This window comes from Drosophila miranda, chromosome 2 (genome assembly GCF_003369915.1).
Source record: "Drosophila miranda strain MSH22 chromosome 2, D.miranda_PacBio2.1, whole genome shotgun sequence".
Lineage (NCBI taxonomy): Eukaryota > Metazoa > Arthropoda > Insecta > Diptera > Drosophilidae > Drosophila > Drosophila miranda.
Genome location: NC_046675.1, coordinates 7,610,548 through 7,624,093, shown reverse-complemented (window position 1 = coordinate 7,624,093; position 13,546 = coordinate 7,610,548). Strand labels below are relative to the sequence as shown.

At 49.5% G+C, this 13,546-nt stretch overlaps 4 protein-coding genes and 1 long non-coding RNA gene across 6 annotated transcripts; 2 read left to right on the top strand and 3 right to left on the bottom strand.

Annotated features, from left to right (window-relative positions):
• Positions 1–55: 55 nt before the first annotated feature.
• On the bottom strand, positions 56–3,899 carry LOC108156732. Its single transcript, XM_017288391.2, has 7 exons — positions 3,514–3,899; positions 3,313–3,434; positions 3,147–3,254; positions 2,831–3,075; positions 2,079–2,749; positions 1,294–2,014; positions 56–1,235 (listed from the first exon to the last, which is right to left on the bottom strand). The coding sequence occupies exons 1-7, from the start codon at positions 3,679–3,681 to the stop codon at positions 556–558; spliced, it is 2,715 nt and encodes a 904-aa protein (XP_017143880.2). The 5' UTR covers positions 3,682–3,899; the 3' UTR covers positions 56–555.
• A 574-nt stretch (positions 3,900–4,473) lies between these two features.
• On the top strand, positions 4,474–5,597 carry LOC117187085. Its single transcript, XR_004471865.1, has 2 exons — positions 4,474–4,645; positions 4,703–5,597. It is a non-coding gene; the product is annotated as an uncharacterized LOC117187085 (long non-coding RNA).
• Positions 5,455–9,699, bottom strand: LOC108156969 (cytoplasmic aconitate hydratase). 2 transcript variants are annotated; one of them, XM_017288756.2, is made up of 9 exons: positions 9,589–9,699; positions 9,416–9,511; positions 8,423–8,592; positions 7,639–8,365; positions 7,477–7,577; positions 7,293–7,409; positions 6,581–7,235; positions 5,791–6,509; positions 5,455–5,722 (listed from the first exon to the last, which is right to left on the bottom strand). In XM_017288756.2, exons 1-9 carry the CDS (start codon positions 9,593–9,595, stop codon positions 5,612–5,614), a joined length of 2,703 nt encoding a protein of 900 aa, XP_017144245.1. In that variant the 5' UTR covers positions 9,596–9,699; the 3' UTR covers positions 5,455–5,611. The 2 variants fall into 2 exon arrangements, with proteins under 2 accessions (XP_017144245.1, XP_017144246.1); XM_017288757.2 differs by having other exon boundaries at positions 9,416–9,508; positions 9,589–9,689.
• A 292-nt stretch (positions 9,700–9,991) lies between these two features.
• Positions 9,992–10,925, top strand: LOC108153986 (exosome complex component RRP46). Its single transcript, XM_017284081.2, has 3 exons — positions 9,992–10,177; positions 10,246–10,481; positions 10,535–10,925. Exons 1-3 carry the CDS (start codon positions 10,069–10,071, stop codon positions 10,892–10,894), a joined length of 705 nt encoding a protein of 234 aa, XP_017139570.2. The 5' UTR covers positions 9,992–10,068; the 3' UTR covers positions 10,895–10,925.
• LOC108157154 (CDK5RAP1-like protein) lies at positions 10,912–12,792 on the bottom strand. Its single transcript, XM_017289062.2, has one exon. It carries the CDS (start codon positions 12,707–12,709, stop codon positions 10,940–10,942), a length of 1,770 nt encoding a protein of 589 aa, XP_017144551.2. The 5' UTR covers positions 12,710–12,792; the 3' UTR covers positions 10,912–10,939.
• Positions 12,793–13,546: the final 754 nt, after the last annotated feature.

Below are 13,546 nucleotides of genomic sequence, written 5' to 3'. Positions count from 1 at the left end.
ATTAATTGAGGCTCCCTTACATTGATTGGAGATTATATTACATTTCAGGAAATTGTATTTTTTGGAAATATATTTTGATTAAAGTTGTATATTTTTTATGCACACCCTCCAGAGGAGAAGGGCGGCCACTAACTAAATTAGTACTGGCATCGTTAGTACCGTAGCTCGTAGAGTTACTAACTAATATTAAAGTAATAGTTGAATTGCAATCTCAAATATCAAAAGTATACAATTATTGTAAGTATAAATGTATGATGAGTAGAGCCTGAGCCAGAGCCAGAGCCCTTGGCCCAAGCCCCCTTTCCTTACGAAATTCCACTAGAACCTAGATTGTAGATTACTTAAATGACTTCAGTCGAAATTAGGACCGTTTGCAAAAGCGTTTCGTTGCACTAAGTAAGATATACATATATGTAGGTATGTAGGTAACTAAAGACTAAATACAGCACGTTTTTTGTTGGGTTTAGAACTGAACTAGATGCACGCAACCGTTGCGAGTTGTACGAAAAAAAATCTTGGCAGAGAGCAAGTGAATCCGCAGATTCTCAGAGCTGCTCAGAGCGTCCCTTGGGGTGTGCGTTTCAGGTGAAACTCCACCATGTTGTCGAGATCGCAGATATACGATTTTGACTTCTTAATATCCGAGTTGAGCACACGTAGATTGGAGGCGTAGTCGGGGAGCTTGTTCAAGCTCTCCGTCATCTCCTTGGCCATCTTCTTGGCCATTTGGGGAAAGGTCAGGCGCGCCTTGCACAGACGCTTCAGAGGATTGAAGAGCTCGTGCATTTCCCGAAGCTCGCCGTAGTCCAGGACCTGCCACTGGCCGCTCTCCATGTTCCAGGTGAACAGTATGCGACACTCGTACTGGCGATTGTGGCACATACAGTCTATGCGGCCGGTGAAGTGCAGGCAGTTTGTCAACGGAGCGTAGAGCTGATCTCGTGCCGAGAACTGGGCCATGAGCAGGCAGCTGACCGTCTGGCTCAGCGGGCAGACGCTAATCACCTCGTAGGCCCAATCGTAGAACACATTGTAGATCTTGTGGTGCTTCTGGCACAACAAACTAATCACATAGTACGTGAAGGTCTCCAGATCGAACGAGTGTTGGGTGATTACCACACTGCTGCAGCGCAGGCGCTGATAGGAGGCGTGCGAAATCATTTGCATTTCCGAATAGCACGAGCCGTGTACTTCCATGGGCAGCGATGTGTGATATCCCGGCGATATGCAGTCATCTAAACGATACCAAGACAATGTTTTTCTTATCTTTTACATTTCTTTATTCCTTCTTACCCTCCTCGCTGGTGATAACCGAAGTGGCATCGTCCTCTTCCACATAGCGGCGTCTCAGCTTCTTGGTGCATACCGGCTTCTCTGGCATTACTCCGCCCTGCACAGGCATCTCCACAATGCGGGGTTCATCGCGTCGGGGTGATAGAAAGGACAGGCCCGCATTGGGCGACATAGAGCCACCAATCTCGAAACGCTTGGCCATGGACACCTGTAGCGGAGAGAGCGCCCCCAAGGGTCCCACAGGCTTGTAGCTGAGCATCTGCTGTGTGGCCTGCGAGAGCGGCGGCGACTTCTGGTTGTAGATTTGAGCTGCGACAGCAGCCGCAGCCGAATTAGCTGCGCGGCTCGGCGATCGCATAAGGTTCGAGCTGGATGGCGGCGATCGAAAGCCGAGATGCGGTGGTGTTTGTGACGGATGTGGTGAAGAGGACGGTGAGGCGCATGGCGAGTTATGAAAGAAGTGCGCCGTGGGCGAGAAGCGATGAAAACTGCGGGCCGTAGAGCTGCCGGCGGAGGAACTAAAATTTGGTGCCGAGGCGCGACCAGCCGAGCGCACTTTGGTGAATGGTATGATATTCTCCACGTTGTCCTCAGAAAACTCGTACTTCTTGTCGGCTAGTCGACGCTTACGAAATGTGGAAATCTTCTCGTATTTCTCATTGTCCTCGGAAAACTCATAGGCGCTCGATTTGTCCGTCATGGAAGTGGAACTGGGAGTACTCTAAATGGAGGAGAGCCACAATACTGTCAGAATAAATACATTAGAATATGTGCAAAGCAATTACCTGCACATCTATGGTAGTGATGCCGTTGCGATAGGACTTGGTCACTATCCGCTGATTACGTTTGCGCGATTGACCCGACTCTCCGTTGACTGGGCTCTGCTTGGCTACGGGCAACGTGGTCTCCGGCAGCGTCATGCTGGACCCCATTGCGGCGCTACAGTTAGGTGTGAAAACGTGCTTCTCATAGGATCGCGGCGAGCAGCAAATGCTGTTGACCTGCAGCTCATTGTTGTTATTATTATTATTATGATTACTGGACTGGCCCGAGCGCTGAGTCTGCTCCGTTTCGATATCACTAAAATCAGCTATGATGCGTGCCACCACACTCTGCTCATTGCCCGACTCAGCCTCCGAGCCGGAGCCTGTAAAGACTATGGAGGCGCGATCCTCCTCGCTGGGCCCCAAAGTGCGTGGCAGGAGGAAGCACTGTGACTGTGACTGCTGAGGATAGGGCAGGACGAGGCTTTGCTGAGTTAAGTAGCTGCTAGTGGACACGGCCGGCGTGTCAACATCTATGCGGAGCATGTGCATAAATCCATTGGAAATGATCAGAATGCGCTCGGGGCAAAGCAGATTTATTTTTGGCTGGAATCCGGGATCCGTTTCAGTCGAAGAATACTTGGTATGCACAGTAAAATGGCAATTCAGGCAGTGCGCGTTGTAGAAGGAATCTGTAGAAGAAGTGTACAAATTAGGAGGGCACTCTAATCGGTATTCAAGTGATGATTGATTGATTGCTTGACTTCACATACATGGACCGTCATCGTTAAGTTTTTTGCACTCCAAACAACCAAGCTTAGGAACTTTAACATATGTTATATAGCTATCTTCGCTCTCCTCCGTGGCAGCGCCATGCACAACCAAGATTTGCTTCCCAGCATTCTTCCACTGAGTCATGCTGACAGTCTTAATGTTGTCCACGACATGATCATCAAAGAGGCGTCGCGTAAAGAAGTAACGCAGCTTTTTGTACGGCTGGAAGATCCAGAAGTAAAGACTACAAAAAAGAGAACCATATTTCAGCAACCTATGGGATGCGTCGTTGAACAGCTGGAAGGCGACACTCACGTGTACTTGTAGCCCATGTTGAAGGAGTAGTGATTAAGTCCTTCGTTACAGGTGACCCGATGGCTGAGCATGTACTGGCCGCAGGCAGTCAATCCCATGAATATGTGTCTGGAAGTATTGGGCTACATAAGGGACGGAGCGACATGGAATGATGTCAACTGCTTACCCCTCCATGACATTGCTGGCTATTACGTCCTTGAGATACAATTTTAATCTATTTGGCACCCGGTCATATGGAAGTTGCTGCTTTTGGCCAGCACGTGATGTGCCCGAGAAGAATCCAGAGCGCTGCAGATATGGATGTAATGTAAAGTGTGTTTAGCGACAAGTCGGTGGGATTTCGGTGGTGTGTCCAATGTGCACTCACCTCCCTGTCGTACAGCATTTGGCCCAGGTTTCGGGTTCGCGTGTTGAGCGCTGGCGAGGGGGTCGGCTCCTCTGAAGTCTCGTCCGAACTGTCCACTGTGGACATATCATCGTCATCTGAAGATACACCGGACAATGACTCGACATAATTTTGATAATCAGTCTCCATTGCCTCCCCAAACTCTAAAAATCAGACTTAATTTATTCTTCCTTCCGTCTAGAAAAACTGACGGAAAACGGCACCGTTTCTAGGCCCGTGTTACGAAAACTTTGAGTCCTCCAGGCCCTAACGCCTCACAAAACAAAGCAAGTCACGACTCTGGCACATTTCATCTCATTCGATTCGTTCCGCAGCCTTTTGTTATTAATAAATAAAATTAAAAAACTTGTGATGACCGATAAAATATACCGTCAGACCCTCAGAAATATACCGAAACATACCGTCTCATTTAAAAAATATACCGTAAATATACTGACGAATTCAAGTTCTATTTTACATATTCCTCGTTTTTGATCTTCCGTGGAATATTACTAGCTAGATAGAACATTAAGCCATGCCGACATAATTTTATCCAATTAATAAATCAATTTTCTATTTGACTGGCTTACTTTAAATAATTGCTTTTATTGCATTATGCGTAAAAAAAGGTTTTAGCGAAATAGTTCAAACCAAAAAAAGGATTTAGCGAAATAGGTCACACAAAAATACGAAAGAGTATAGTCGTTCTTATTGTTCAATTTTTATATTCCGTTGAATAATTCTGGGCAACTAAAACCCTTAGTTCTGCCCACATAATTTTAGGCCATTGATGAATCAATTTTCTACAAGATTAACTACTTTTAAGTCAAAACTCCCGGTCAAAATATTGTCGATATAGCCTTAAATAAGCTAGTAGAAGTAGAATTACTTATTCCTTCAAAAAGTTTTTGTTTTTTTAAATCATAGAAAACCCCAGAACTGACCCAAAAATTTAAATGATCTAGAAGCTGGCAACGTGACTGAATGTTCATTGACCCCATCGCGAATGGGGGTCAACATGTTTGCGGAAGCCGCTCGTGGTGCAGAACCCGGCTTGGGTTCAGTGCGCCGTCCAAAACTGGACAAAGTGCAGCACAAACAGATAGAAAACTTCGTAAGTTCGTATAAATTCTGCATAAAAATGTCGAGCACGCCAGAAAATGAATTGCAGCGCTCAGCGGATTTTGGCAATAACCAAAACTGATCGGCATCGGCCGGCACAGGAAACCTGATGCGGTGGCAGCGGCCATTGAACGGCACGGTGCTTATAAGAGCTGGATGACCACTTCTCAGGTTTTAGTTCTAAGCCATACGTTCTTTGATTTGTGGCGGTGATGTGGTGACGGTGTGTTCCTTGGTAGCGAAAGATCGCACTGAACTCAACTTCCCGCAAGGAAGTGTTTCGTTTCGCTTCGTTTCGGAAGTAATACAATTGTCGCGTTGTCCTGAATTTATATCGAGTTATCTAAGGAAATAGTAGCCGTGATTTAACATAAAAATCCTTTACATATCACAGTTGCTGTTTCTTTTAGATAGCTCTTTTGTAAGCAGCCTAGATCGGGGGCGATTCGAGTGAGTGAATCCCTTTCCGGTTCTGTGATGGTGCGTGCGAAACGTGTGTCTCTTTTGGTTTCAATTTATGGGATGCACCAAGTTCAGTTTTGTCACATTTCGAGCATCACTGGGCTTTGTTTATCTCATAAGAGCGAAACTTATTCAACTGTTTCGGGTACTCAAATCCATAGCCGTAATATGATCTCCGTTTCCGTACGATGCAGATGGTTGACAGGGGACTCAATGGAAGCTGCTGAATCGGTCTTCATAAGTATGCAACGCTATTCCATAGTATATATAGTATATCTTTTCTCTTTAGATCATACAAGAACGTTTTTAGGTACTCTTCAGAATCTGCAACGCCAGAGCTTAATTGGATACCAAATGTAGGCTTAATTTATTACTTTCTGATTAGTTTGACCAGGCAGGGACCACCACAAATTATAGACTTAGGGGACTACTACAGATTACAGCGTAAAAATGCAATTGGAATATAAAAAAATAAACACAAATGAAGAGAGGACGCTTAGGAGAGCATCTTGCGGATCATGTAGTTGAGGATGCCGCCGTTCCTATAATATGTGATGTCAACCTCAGTGTCGAAACGCAGAATGGTCTCAAACACATTGCCGTCAGCCTTAGAGAAGGGATATTAACGTTTATATATAACAATAGAAAAGGTACGTCAAACAGGTTGTGATTTACCTCCACTTGGACCTTTTGACCAGGCTTCAAGCCACTCTCAGGCAGAGCAATGTTGTAGAGCTCGCGGCCATTCAAGTTAAGAGTTTCAGCGTTTTGGCCAGGCAAGAACTGCAGGGGAATAATGCCCATTCCCACCAAATTGGAGCGATGGATGCGCTCGTATGATTCCGCAATGACGGCCTTAACGCCCAGCAGGAACGGACCCTTTGCGGCCCAGTCGCGAGAGCTGCCACTGCCATAGTCCTTGCCCACGACCAGCACCAATGGAGTGCCCTCCTCGCGATAACGCTCGGCGGCATCGAAGATGTCCAGCTCCTCCTGGCTGGGGATATGCACGGTGCGTGGCCCGGTCTTGGTCACCAGCTTGTTCACCAGACGAATGTTGGCGAAGGTTCCGCGGGACATGATGGCATCGTTGCCACGTCGCGAGCCATACGAGTTGAAGTCACGGGGTGTGATGCTGCGATCGGACAGAAATCGAGCGGCCGGCGAATTCCTGGCAATGGAGCCAGCGGGCGAGATGTGATCCGTGGTCACAGAGTCGCCCAGGAAGAGCAGACAGCGCGCCTTCTGGATGCTCTGTTGCTTGGGCAAGTCGCGGGTCATACCCTCGAAGAAGGGTGGTCGCTTGATGTAGGTGGAATCATCGCTCCACGAGAACAGTTTGCCATCGGACACTTGAAGGGTCTGCCAGTCCTGAGATCCCAGCTCAATCTTGCCTGGAGATTAAAAAAGTTTGTATATTGAATATCGAGTAAATAATTATTGAATATTAATGATATGTACTTACTGTAGACCTCCTGGAACATGGCCGGGATGACGTGCTTGTTCTCGACCTCCTGGATTTCAGTGCGCGTCGGCCAGATGTCACGCAGGAACACGTTCTTGCCATTGGCATCCACGCCCAGCGGCTCCTTCTCGAAGTCAATGTCCACACGTCCAGCAATGGCGTAGGCGATCACCAGCAGGGGACTGGCCAGGTAGTTGGCCCTGGTGTTGGGATGGATGCGACCCTCGAAGTTGCGGTTGCCCGACAGGACGCCAGCGCAGACGAGGCTGTTCTTCTCGATGGTGTTCATCACATTCTCGTCCAGGGGTCCCGAGTTGCCAATGCAGGTCATGCAGCCATAGCCGACAATGTCGAAGCCGAGCTTCTCCAGATACGGAATGACGCCCGACTCCTTCAGGTAATAGGTAACCACGCCAGATCCCGGCGAGAGAGATGTCTTGACGTAGGGCAAGATGGAGAGGCCCTTCTCCACGGCATTCTTGGCCAACAGACCAGCTCCCAGCATCACCGAGGGGTTTGAGGTGTTTGTGCACGATGTTATGGCTGCAATGACCACGGATCCGTGCTGGAGCTTGTAGGTCTTGCCATCATCCCACTGGAACTCGCCAAAGGCAGCCCGGGCCTCTGGTGCGATGGCAAAGCCCTTGAATCCAACCTAGGGAGGTACAATTCATTAACAAACTGATTTAACCTGGAAAATAATCACACTTACTGGGCTGGACAGGCACGACTTGAAGTCCTCCGGCATATCGGATACAGAAACGCGATCATGCGGGCGCTTAGGGCCCGACACCGATGTAACCACAGTCGAAAGATCCAAGGTGATGCTCTGAAAAAGAAGATTAAAATATATATTAATTGATAAGTTCATTGATATTTGTGTAGTTTCTACTAACCTGAGTGAACTTGGGATCTTGGGACTCGTCAGCGTAGTTGCGCAGCTGCTGGGTGGCCTTCAGATACTCCCGAATGATGTCGATCTTCTTCTCCGATCGATCTGTAATTTAAAGGGAAACATAAGCCAAAATGGAATCGATACAGGAATCCTCTTTACGCACTTGTTTGCTTCATGTAGCCCAAGGTATTTTCATCGATGGGGAAGTAGCCAACGGTGGCTCCATACTCGGGACACATGTTGCTGATGGTGGCGCGATCGGCAATGCTCAGCTCTGCAACGCCGGGGCCGTAGAACTCCACGAACTTGCCCACCACACCCAGCTGACGCAGATGCTTGGTGATGGTCAGCACCAAGTCGGTAGAGGTGACCAGGGGGCTCAGTTTTCCGACCAGCTTGTAGCCAATGACCTCCGGCAGCAGCATGGAGATCGACTGTCCCAACATCACGGCCTCAGCCTCAATGCCGCCCACACCCCAGCCGAGCACGCCCAGGCCATTGATCATGGTCGTGTGGGAGTCAGTGCCGACCACGCTGTCGGGATAGAGAATCTTCGAGCCATCGGCAGCATCGTTCTCAAAGACGACGCGGGCCAAGTACTCCAAGTTCACTTGATGGACAATGCCAGAGCCGGGCGGCACGATCAGCATGTTGTTGAATGCCTTGGCACCCCACTTCAAGAAGGTAAAGCGCTCCTTGTTGCGCTCAAACTCCAGGGTCTGGTTCTTGGCGAGGGCGTCGGGAACACGAGCAAAGTCCACCTGAACGGAATGGTCGATAACCAAGTCGGCGGGGCAGATGGGATTGATTTTCTCGGGATTGCCGCCCAGGTCCAGGACAGCGTCGCGCATGGCAGCAAAGTCCACCACAGCGGGGACACCGGTGAAGTCCTAGACAAATTATAAATTATAAATCAATATTCTTGGCAGGATTATGGAGGATCTCACCTGGAGAATCACGCGAGCTGGCTTGAAGGACACCTCCACATCATTGGAGCCCTGCTTGAGAGCCGGGGACCAGCCCAGGATGCTCTGGACATCCTTCTCGAGGATGTGGAAGTTGTCGCAGTTGCGCACCGCCGACTCCAGCAGCACACGTATGGAGTAGGGTAGATTATCTGTAATCGGAAACCGAAACGCAGAGGGTCAATCACTACTGTACACCCAGAACTACACTGTCATCACACCTCCAATAAAAGGTGCGGTCTGGAGATAGCGTATCAGTGCTATCAGAGGCCACAGTGGTCCTCAAACGATTGCTTTTACATCGCACTCCATGGAACTGATAGGAGCAAAAATTTCCAGAGATGTGTTACCTCATCCAGCCACGCGCTGGCTCAACAAAAACATGCCACTGCTCTGAAGATGGCTCCTAAGCTTGGGACCACGACCTCGGAGTCACCTCACAACATCAGATTGCCTGGATTTCCTTCCTCTTAGCTGATAAGTGGGCACGTACATAATACAAAAGCTCGAGTGGCGCACGATTCGTTATCACCGCTTGCCGGTAACATAGGAAACGGCGGCCGTGGGTTTGTCTGCTTTTGAATAGACGAGCCCCATTAGACGCAAATCACCGTTGATAAACTTTCGCTTTTCGCTCGCTCCTCCCCGCCTCAAAAGCTGACATAATGCCTTCGCAATGGCTACCGGAGCACCTCCAAATTGACTCTACTTCGACTTGCAAATTAATGTGGTGCGCACCAGCGCCAGCAAGATGGGATTGGATGGTGTGCGTGAGACTGTGTGAGGGGTCAAACTTCACATTCAACAGGTGTCCGAAGTAGGACACAGACAGACAAATGAATGTAGTCTCCACTGTTCCCCCACCCTAGATCTAGCTCTGCCTACTTTTAAGCTCGAGAGAACCGCTCTCCATCACGTAAACAGCCCCGCCCATGCCCACTTGAGCCTTGATTGGATCAAAGTCAAACTACTTACCATATTTACTGTCGATGGAGACCAAGTCGAAGTACTTGTAGGTGGTGCCGGCTTGGGAGAACGACTTCTCAAACTGAGCAAAGGGATTGGCGCCTGCTGCAGAAGGGGAAGTTATATAAGTATCAGATCTAGGACGACCTTCTTGAGGACTCTTTGCGGGTAACAACACTTACCAGACATTTTAGTGGAGATACTTTCACCGACGTTTACTTTCTGAATGGGCAGAATCTGGTTGGGGCTGGTGTTGGGGCTAGTTGGGGCTTCAACTATCGGCCGTTGGCAATCGATTTACATTACTCTACCTATCGATGTTCTACGGATGGATTCTGATTGGGCTAACCAGATATCCTATCAAGCCAAATGACGGCTTGCATGTACATAAATATATTTCGTTCGCAGTTCATGCTTTTCATATATTATTTATTTTATATATTCTGGGCTGCCTAACTTAACCTGAAACGTAGTGGAATACGACCATTAGTAGGCTAATTTCATGGCGCCAACTATCGATATCTCCGATATTAACATATTCTATCCATCTATCGATATCGACACTCGATGTTTTTCCATCCCTGTTGGGCGAACGTTAACCAACACTTCTTCAAATTATCTTCGCACGCGCACGTTGTTTTAAAAAAGTAAAACAAAATAAAATGAATTTACCCGACAAACCTGAGCAAGTGGCCAAGGATAAGCTGCGCGAAATGCAGTGCAAGTTCAATCCCCTCTCGCGCTGTGACGGTTCCGTCATGTATTGCCAGGGTTTGTGCAACGTGTGCTTAGTGTGTGAGAAGCCGGCTAACAACATTCTATGTATTTCCTTAATTTAGGAGCAACTGTTGTTATATCCGCGGTGCTGGGTCCCATCGAGATGAAGACACAGAATCTGAGCATAGACGGAAGCTATCTGGAGTGCAACTATAGGCCGAAGGCAGGTCTACCGCAGGTCAAGGAACGTATACGAGAAGCCGCCGTGCGGGGCGTGCTGGAGCTGGCCCTGCTGTCCGAGGCCTATCCGCGCTCAAAGATGTCTCTGCAGATACAGGAGCTGGAGGATAGAGGAAGTGTAAGGCGCTAAATGTTTGCTTAAAAGGCCATAAAGGCTTCATTCCTTTGCAGATCGATGCCTGTGCCCTGAACTCCGCTTGCCTGGCGATGCTCATTGGTGGCCTGCCCCTGAAATGCAGTTTTGCGGCAGTCCACTGCATTATCAATGAACAGGGAGAGTATATTCTAGACCCGGACCAAAGAGAAACGGAGCATGAGCGAGCCAGTTTCACCTTCGCCTTCGACTCGCTGGAGGGAAATCTGCTGCTGGTGCAGACAAAAGGATCCTTTAAAATAGCCGAATTCAACGATGTGGAGAGTCTGTGCCGATCGGCCAGTGCGGAAATCTTGCAGTTCTATCGCACCAGCATTTCAAATTATCATTGCAGAAGGTCCGATACAAAGACCAGCGAAGAGCAAATGGAAACGTAATTGTAGGCTATTAAAAGTTAGGTTCGATAAACGCTCCTTTTTATTTTATGTAAGCCCTAAACTCGTTCTGCTGTTAAAGCTGCCTATGCTGCTGATTTCCAAGGGAGTTCCCTTCAGGACCTGGGAGTTGGACTCGTCTATTTGTGCCACCACAAAGTCGCCAACTGCTATGGACCTTCTTCGTGCAACGTCTCCCGTATCTGTGGGCAGGTCCATGGCAGGAACAATCACCTTGATGTTGGCATCGTTGCGTCCAAACCAATAGGCCTCTGAGCGTTTGCTCTTACCCTCGATCAGAATAAGCTGCTGCTTGCCCTCAAAGTTTTTGTGGAGTTGCGTTGCTCCGTTTCGGAAGGCTTGGACCATGCGCTGCAGCCGGGCCGTTTTGACAGCCACAGGAACATCATCCACATAGCGCCGATGCGCCGTGGTCTTCTCCCGCATGCTGTAGGCAAACAGATAGGCCACGTTATATTGCACTCTGTTGATGAGCGAGATGGTGTCCTCGAACTCCGCCTCTGTTTCGCCGCAGAAGCCACAGATAAAGTCACTGGACAAGCCCACAGTTGGCAGTATCTCTCGTATATGCTCCACCAACTCCAAGTACGCCTCTCGCGTGTAGCCACGCCGCATCCTGGCTAAAACCTCCGTGTTGCCCGACTGTGCTGGCAAATGGAGCTGCTTGCAGACGTTTGGATAGTCCCGAATGACACGCAGCACCTCGTCGGAGAAGTCCTTGGGATGGGGGGAGGTGAATCGTATGCGCAACTCCGGCACAGCCTCGGCCACGCTCTGCAGAAGCTCGGAGAAGGGAATGCCTCCCGTTTTGGGCTTGTAAACGGTTTTGAAACCCGGCACCAGGCTTGTATCAGACGTCTGTCCGGCTCCTTTGTCTCTATACGAGTTGACGTTCTGACCCAAGAGAGTCACCTCCTTGACGCCCTGCTCCTGCAAGGTTCGCACCTCATTGACAATGGATGCCAGTGGTCGCGAGCGCTCCCGGCCACGGGTGAAGGGCACAATGCAGTAGGTGCACATGTTGTCGCAGCCGCGCATAATGGAGACAAAGGCCGTGGGAGAGTCGGAATTCAGACGGACTGGCATCACATCCGCGTAGGTTTCGTCCAGCGAAAGGAGTACATTGATGGCGGAATTACCGTAATGCCGCGAAACGGCCAGCAGCCTGGGCAGATCCTTGTAGCTGTCCGGCCCCGCAATGACATCCACGCACTGCTCCTGGTCCAGCAGTCGCTCCTTCAATCGCTCCGCCATGCAGCCCAAGAGCGTCAGTTGCAGTGGCTGCAGCTTGGCGCCTCGCTTCTGCTTCATGGCCCGCAGATGTCGCAGGCGATTCCAGATCTTCTGCTCCGCTCCCTCGCGCACTGCACAGGTGACCAGCATGACAAGATCGGCATCTTCCAGCTCCTGGCAGCGCTCATAGCCATGCTGCTTCAGTATGCTCCACACCACTTCGGTGTCGTTGGTGTTCATCTGGCAGCCATAGACCTCGAAGTGAACTTTCCGCCCATGACCCTGGAAATCGATCGCATTCAAATACGGGACGCTGGTTTCCACTCCATCCAGTTCCGCCTCTTCGCTCAGTTTCAGCTTGGACGCGGGCTTCACTGTGAAAAAGTCTTGAAGACCGGGTCCGCGTTGAATTTTCTCCAAAAACGTTACACGTGCTGTCGCCGGTTCCAACTTGGTTTCTGCGGCTACTTTCGCTCCAGTGGCAAGTGCAGGATTGGCTGCGGCGCTGGCTGAGACAGAGGCATGTCGCACTTGACGGTATATCGCCTGGCAGCGAAGTCTCATCGTGAAATGTTTTTAAATTTCTTTTTTGTTTTGAAAATTATGCAAGCGGAGGTTAGGGCCAAGACAAGTCGACTGTTCGATAAATCAGCTGTTTGAAGTGATACTATATCTATGCGCTAGGTGGCGAACTGGTAGTTCCAATTTAACCCGCTAGTCGGAGAAACGACCGTTAAATTTGAAACAGAGGAAAATCTTTAGAATATTTAGTGAAATGAAACTTCAGGAATTACGGCCGTCAGCCATCGGGTGCTACAGGGGGACAAACGGATGACGGGTCGGCTCGCACAACTGTGAACTCGGAACTGAGGCGCAGCCGCTCCGGTTAGTAATACCCGGCGCGGTCTGCGTCTCACACCCCCCCTAGGACACAGAGGGTTGCGAGCGAACCGTCACCCGCCGTAACTGTGCACACCGGTGGAAGTGCGACTATACTCTCCCCGTGAGGGCGGCTGGAAACAGGTCCTAGCACGGTCATGTCTCTGCTAGGATGCTGGCGAATGATAGTCGGGCGGAGAGAAGAAAACTCTCAGTGAAATTACCCCAATCCAAGGTGACACTGTTATATGCCGAGGGATGCATGGCCGGGGGGGTGCCCGGTCGCTAATATGCGGACTCTGGATACCTGCCGACCTCCAGTTTAAATCAGGCTTCCCGGGGCAAGCGGGCTATGCCTCGGGTGACCAGCCCCTTCCCGCCTACTCGTGGGAACAAAAATGCCAAACACATCAAAAATACCAAATAAAAACACCGCAAAGGAGCTCGGTACTCCTCTTAAAGTACCGGAGGGACAAGCCAATCCCTCTGCACCAGCGCCTGGGAAACCGGGTCCAAAGAAGA

Coding starts and splice junctions, on each gene's coding strand:
- LOC108156732 (XM_017288391.2), bottom strand. CDS start 3,681: ATGGAGACTGATTATCAAAATTATGTCGAGTCATTGTCCGGTGTATCT. Junction 3,435..3,513: donor AAATGCTGTACGACAGGGAG/GTGAGTGCACAT, acceptor CCATATCTGCAG/CGCTCTGGATTCTTCTCGGG. Junction 2,015..2,078: donor TCACTACCATAGATGTGCAG/GTAATTGCTTTG, acceptor TCCTCCATTTAG/AGTACTCCCAGTTCCACTTC.
- LOC108156969 (XM_017288756.2), bottom strand. Junction 8,593..9,415: donor CTCCATCGACAGTAAATATG/GTAAGTAGTTTG, acceptor TTCCGATTACAG/ATAATCTACCCTACTCCATA. Junction 6,510..6,580: donor CATGTTCCAGGAGGTCTACA/GTAAGTACATAT, acceptor TTTAATCTCCAG/GCAAGATTGAGCTGGGATCT.
- LOC108153986 (XM_017284081.2), top strand. CDS start 10,069: ATGAATTTACCCGACAAACCTGAGCAAGTGGCCAAGGATAAGCTGCGC. Junction 10,178..10,245: donor TTCCGTCATGTATTGCCAGG/GTTTGTGCAACG, acceptor TCCTTAATTTAG/GAGCAACTGTTGTTATATCC. Junction 10,482..10,534: donor AGCTGGAGGATAGAGGAAGT/GTAAGGCGCTAA, acceptor ATTCCTTTGCAG/ATCGATGCCTGTGCCCTGAA.
- LOC108157154 (XM_017289062.2), bottom strand. CDS start 12,709: ATGAGACTTCGCTGCCAGGCGATATACCGTCAAGTGCGACATGCCTCT.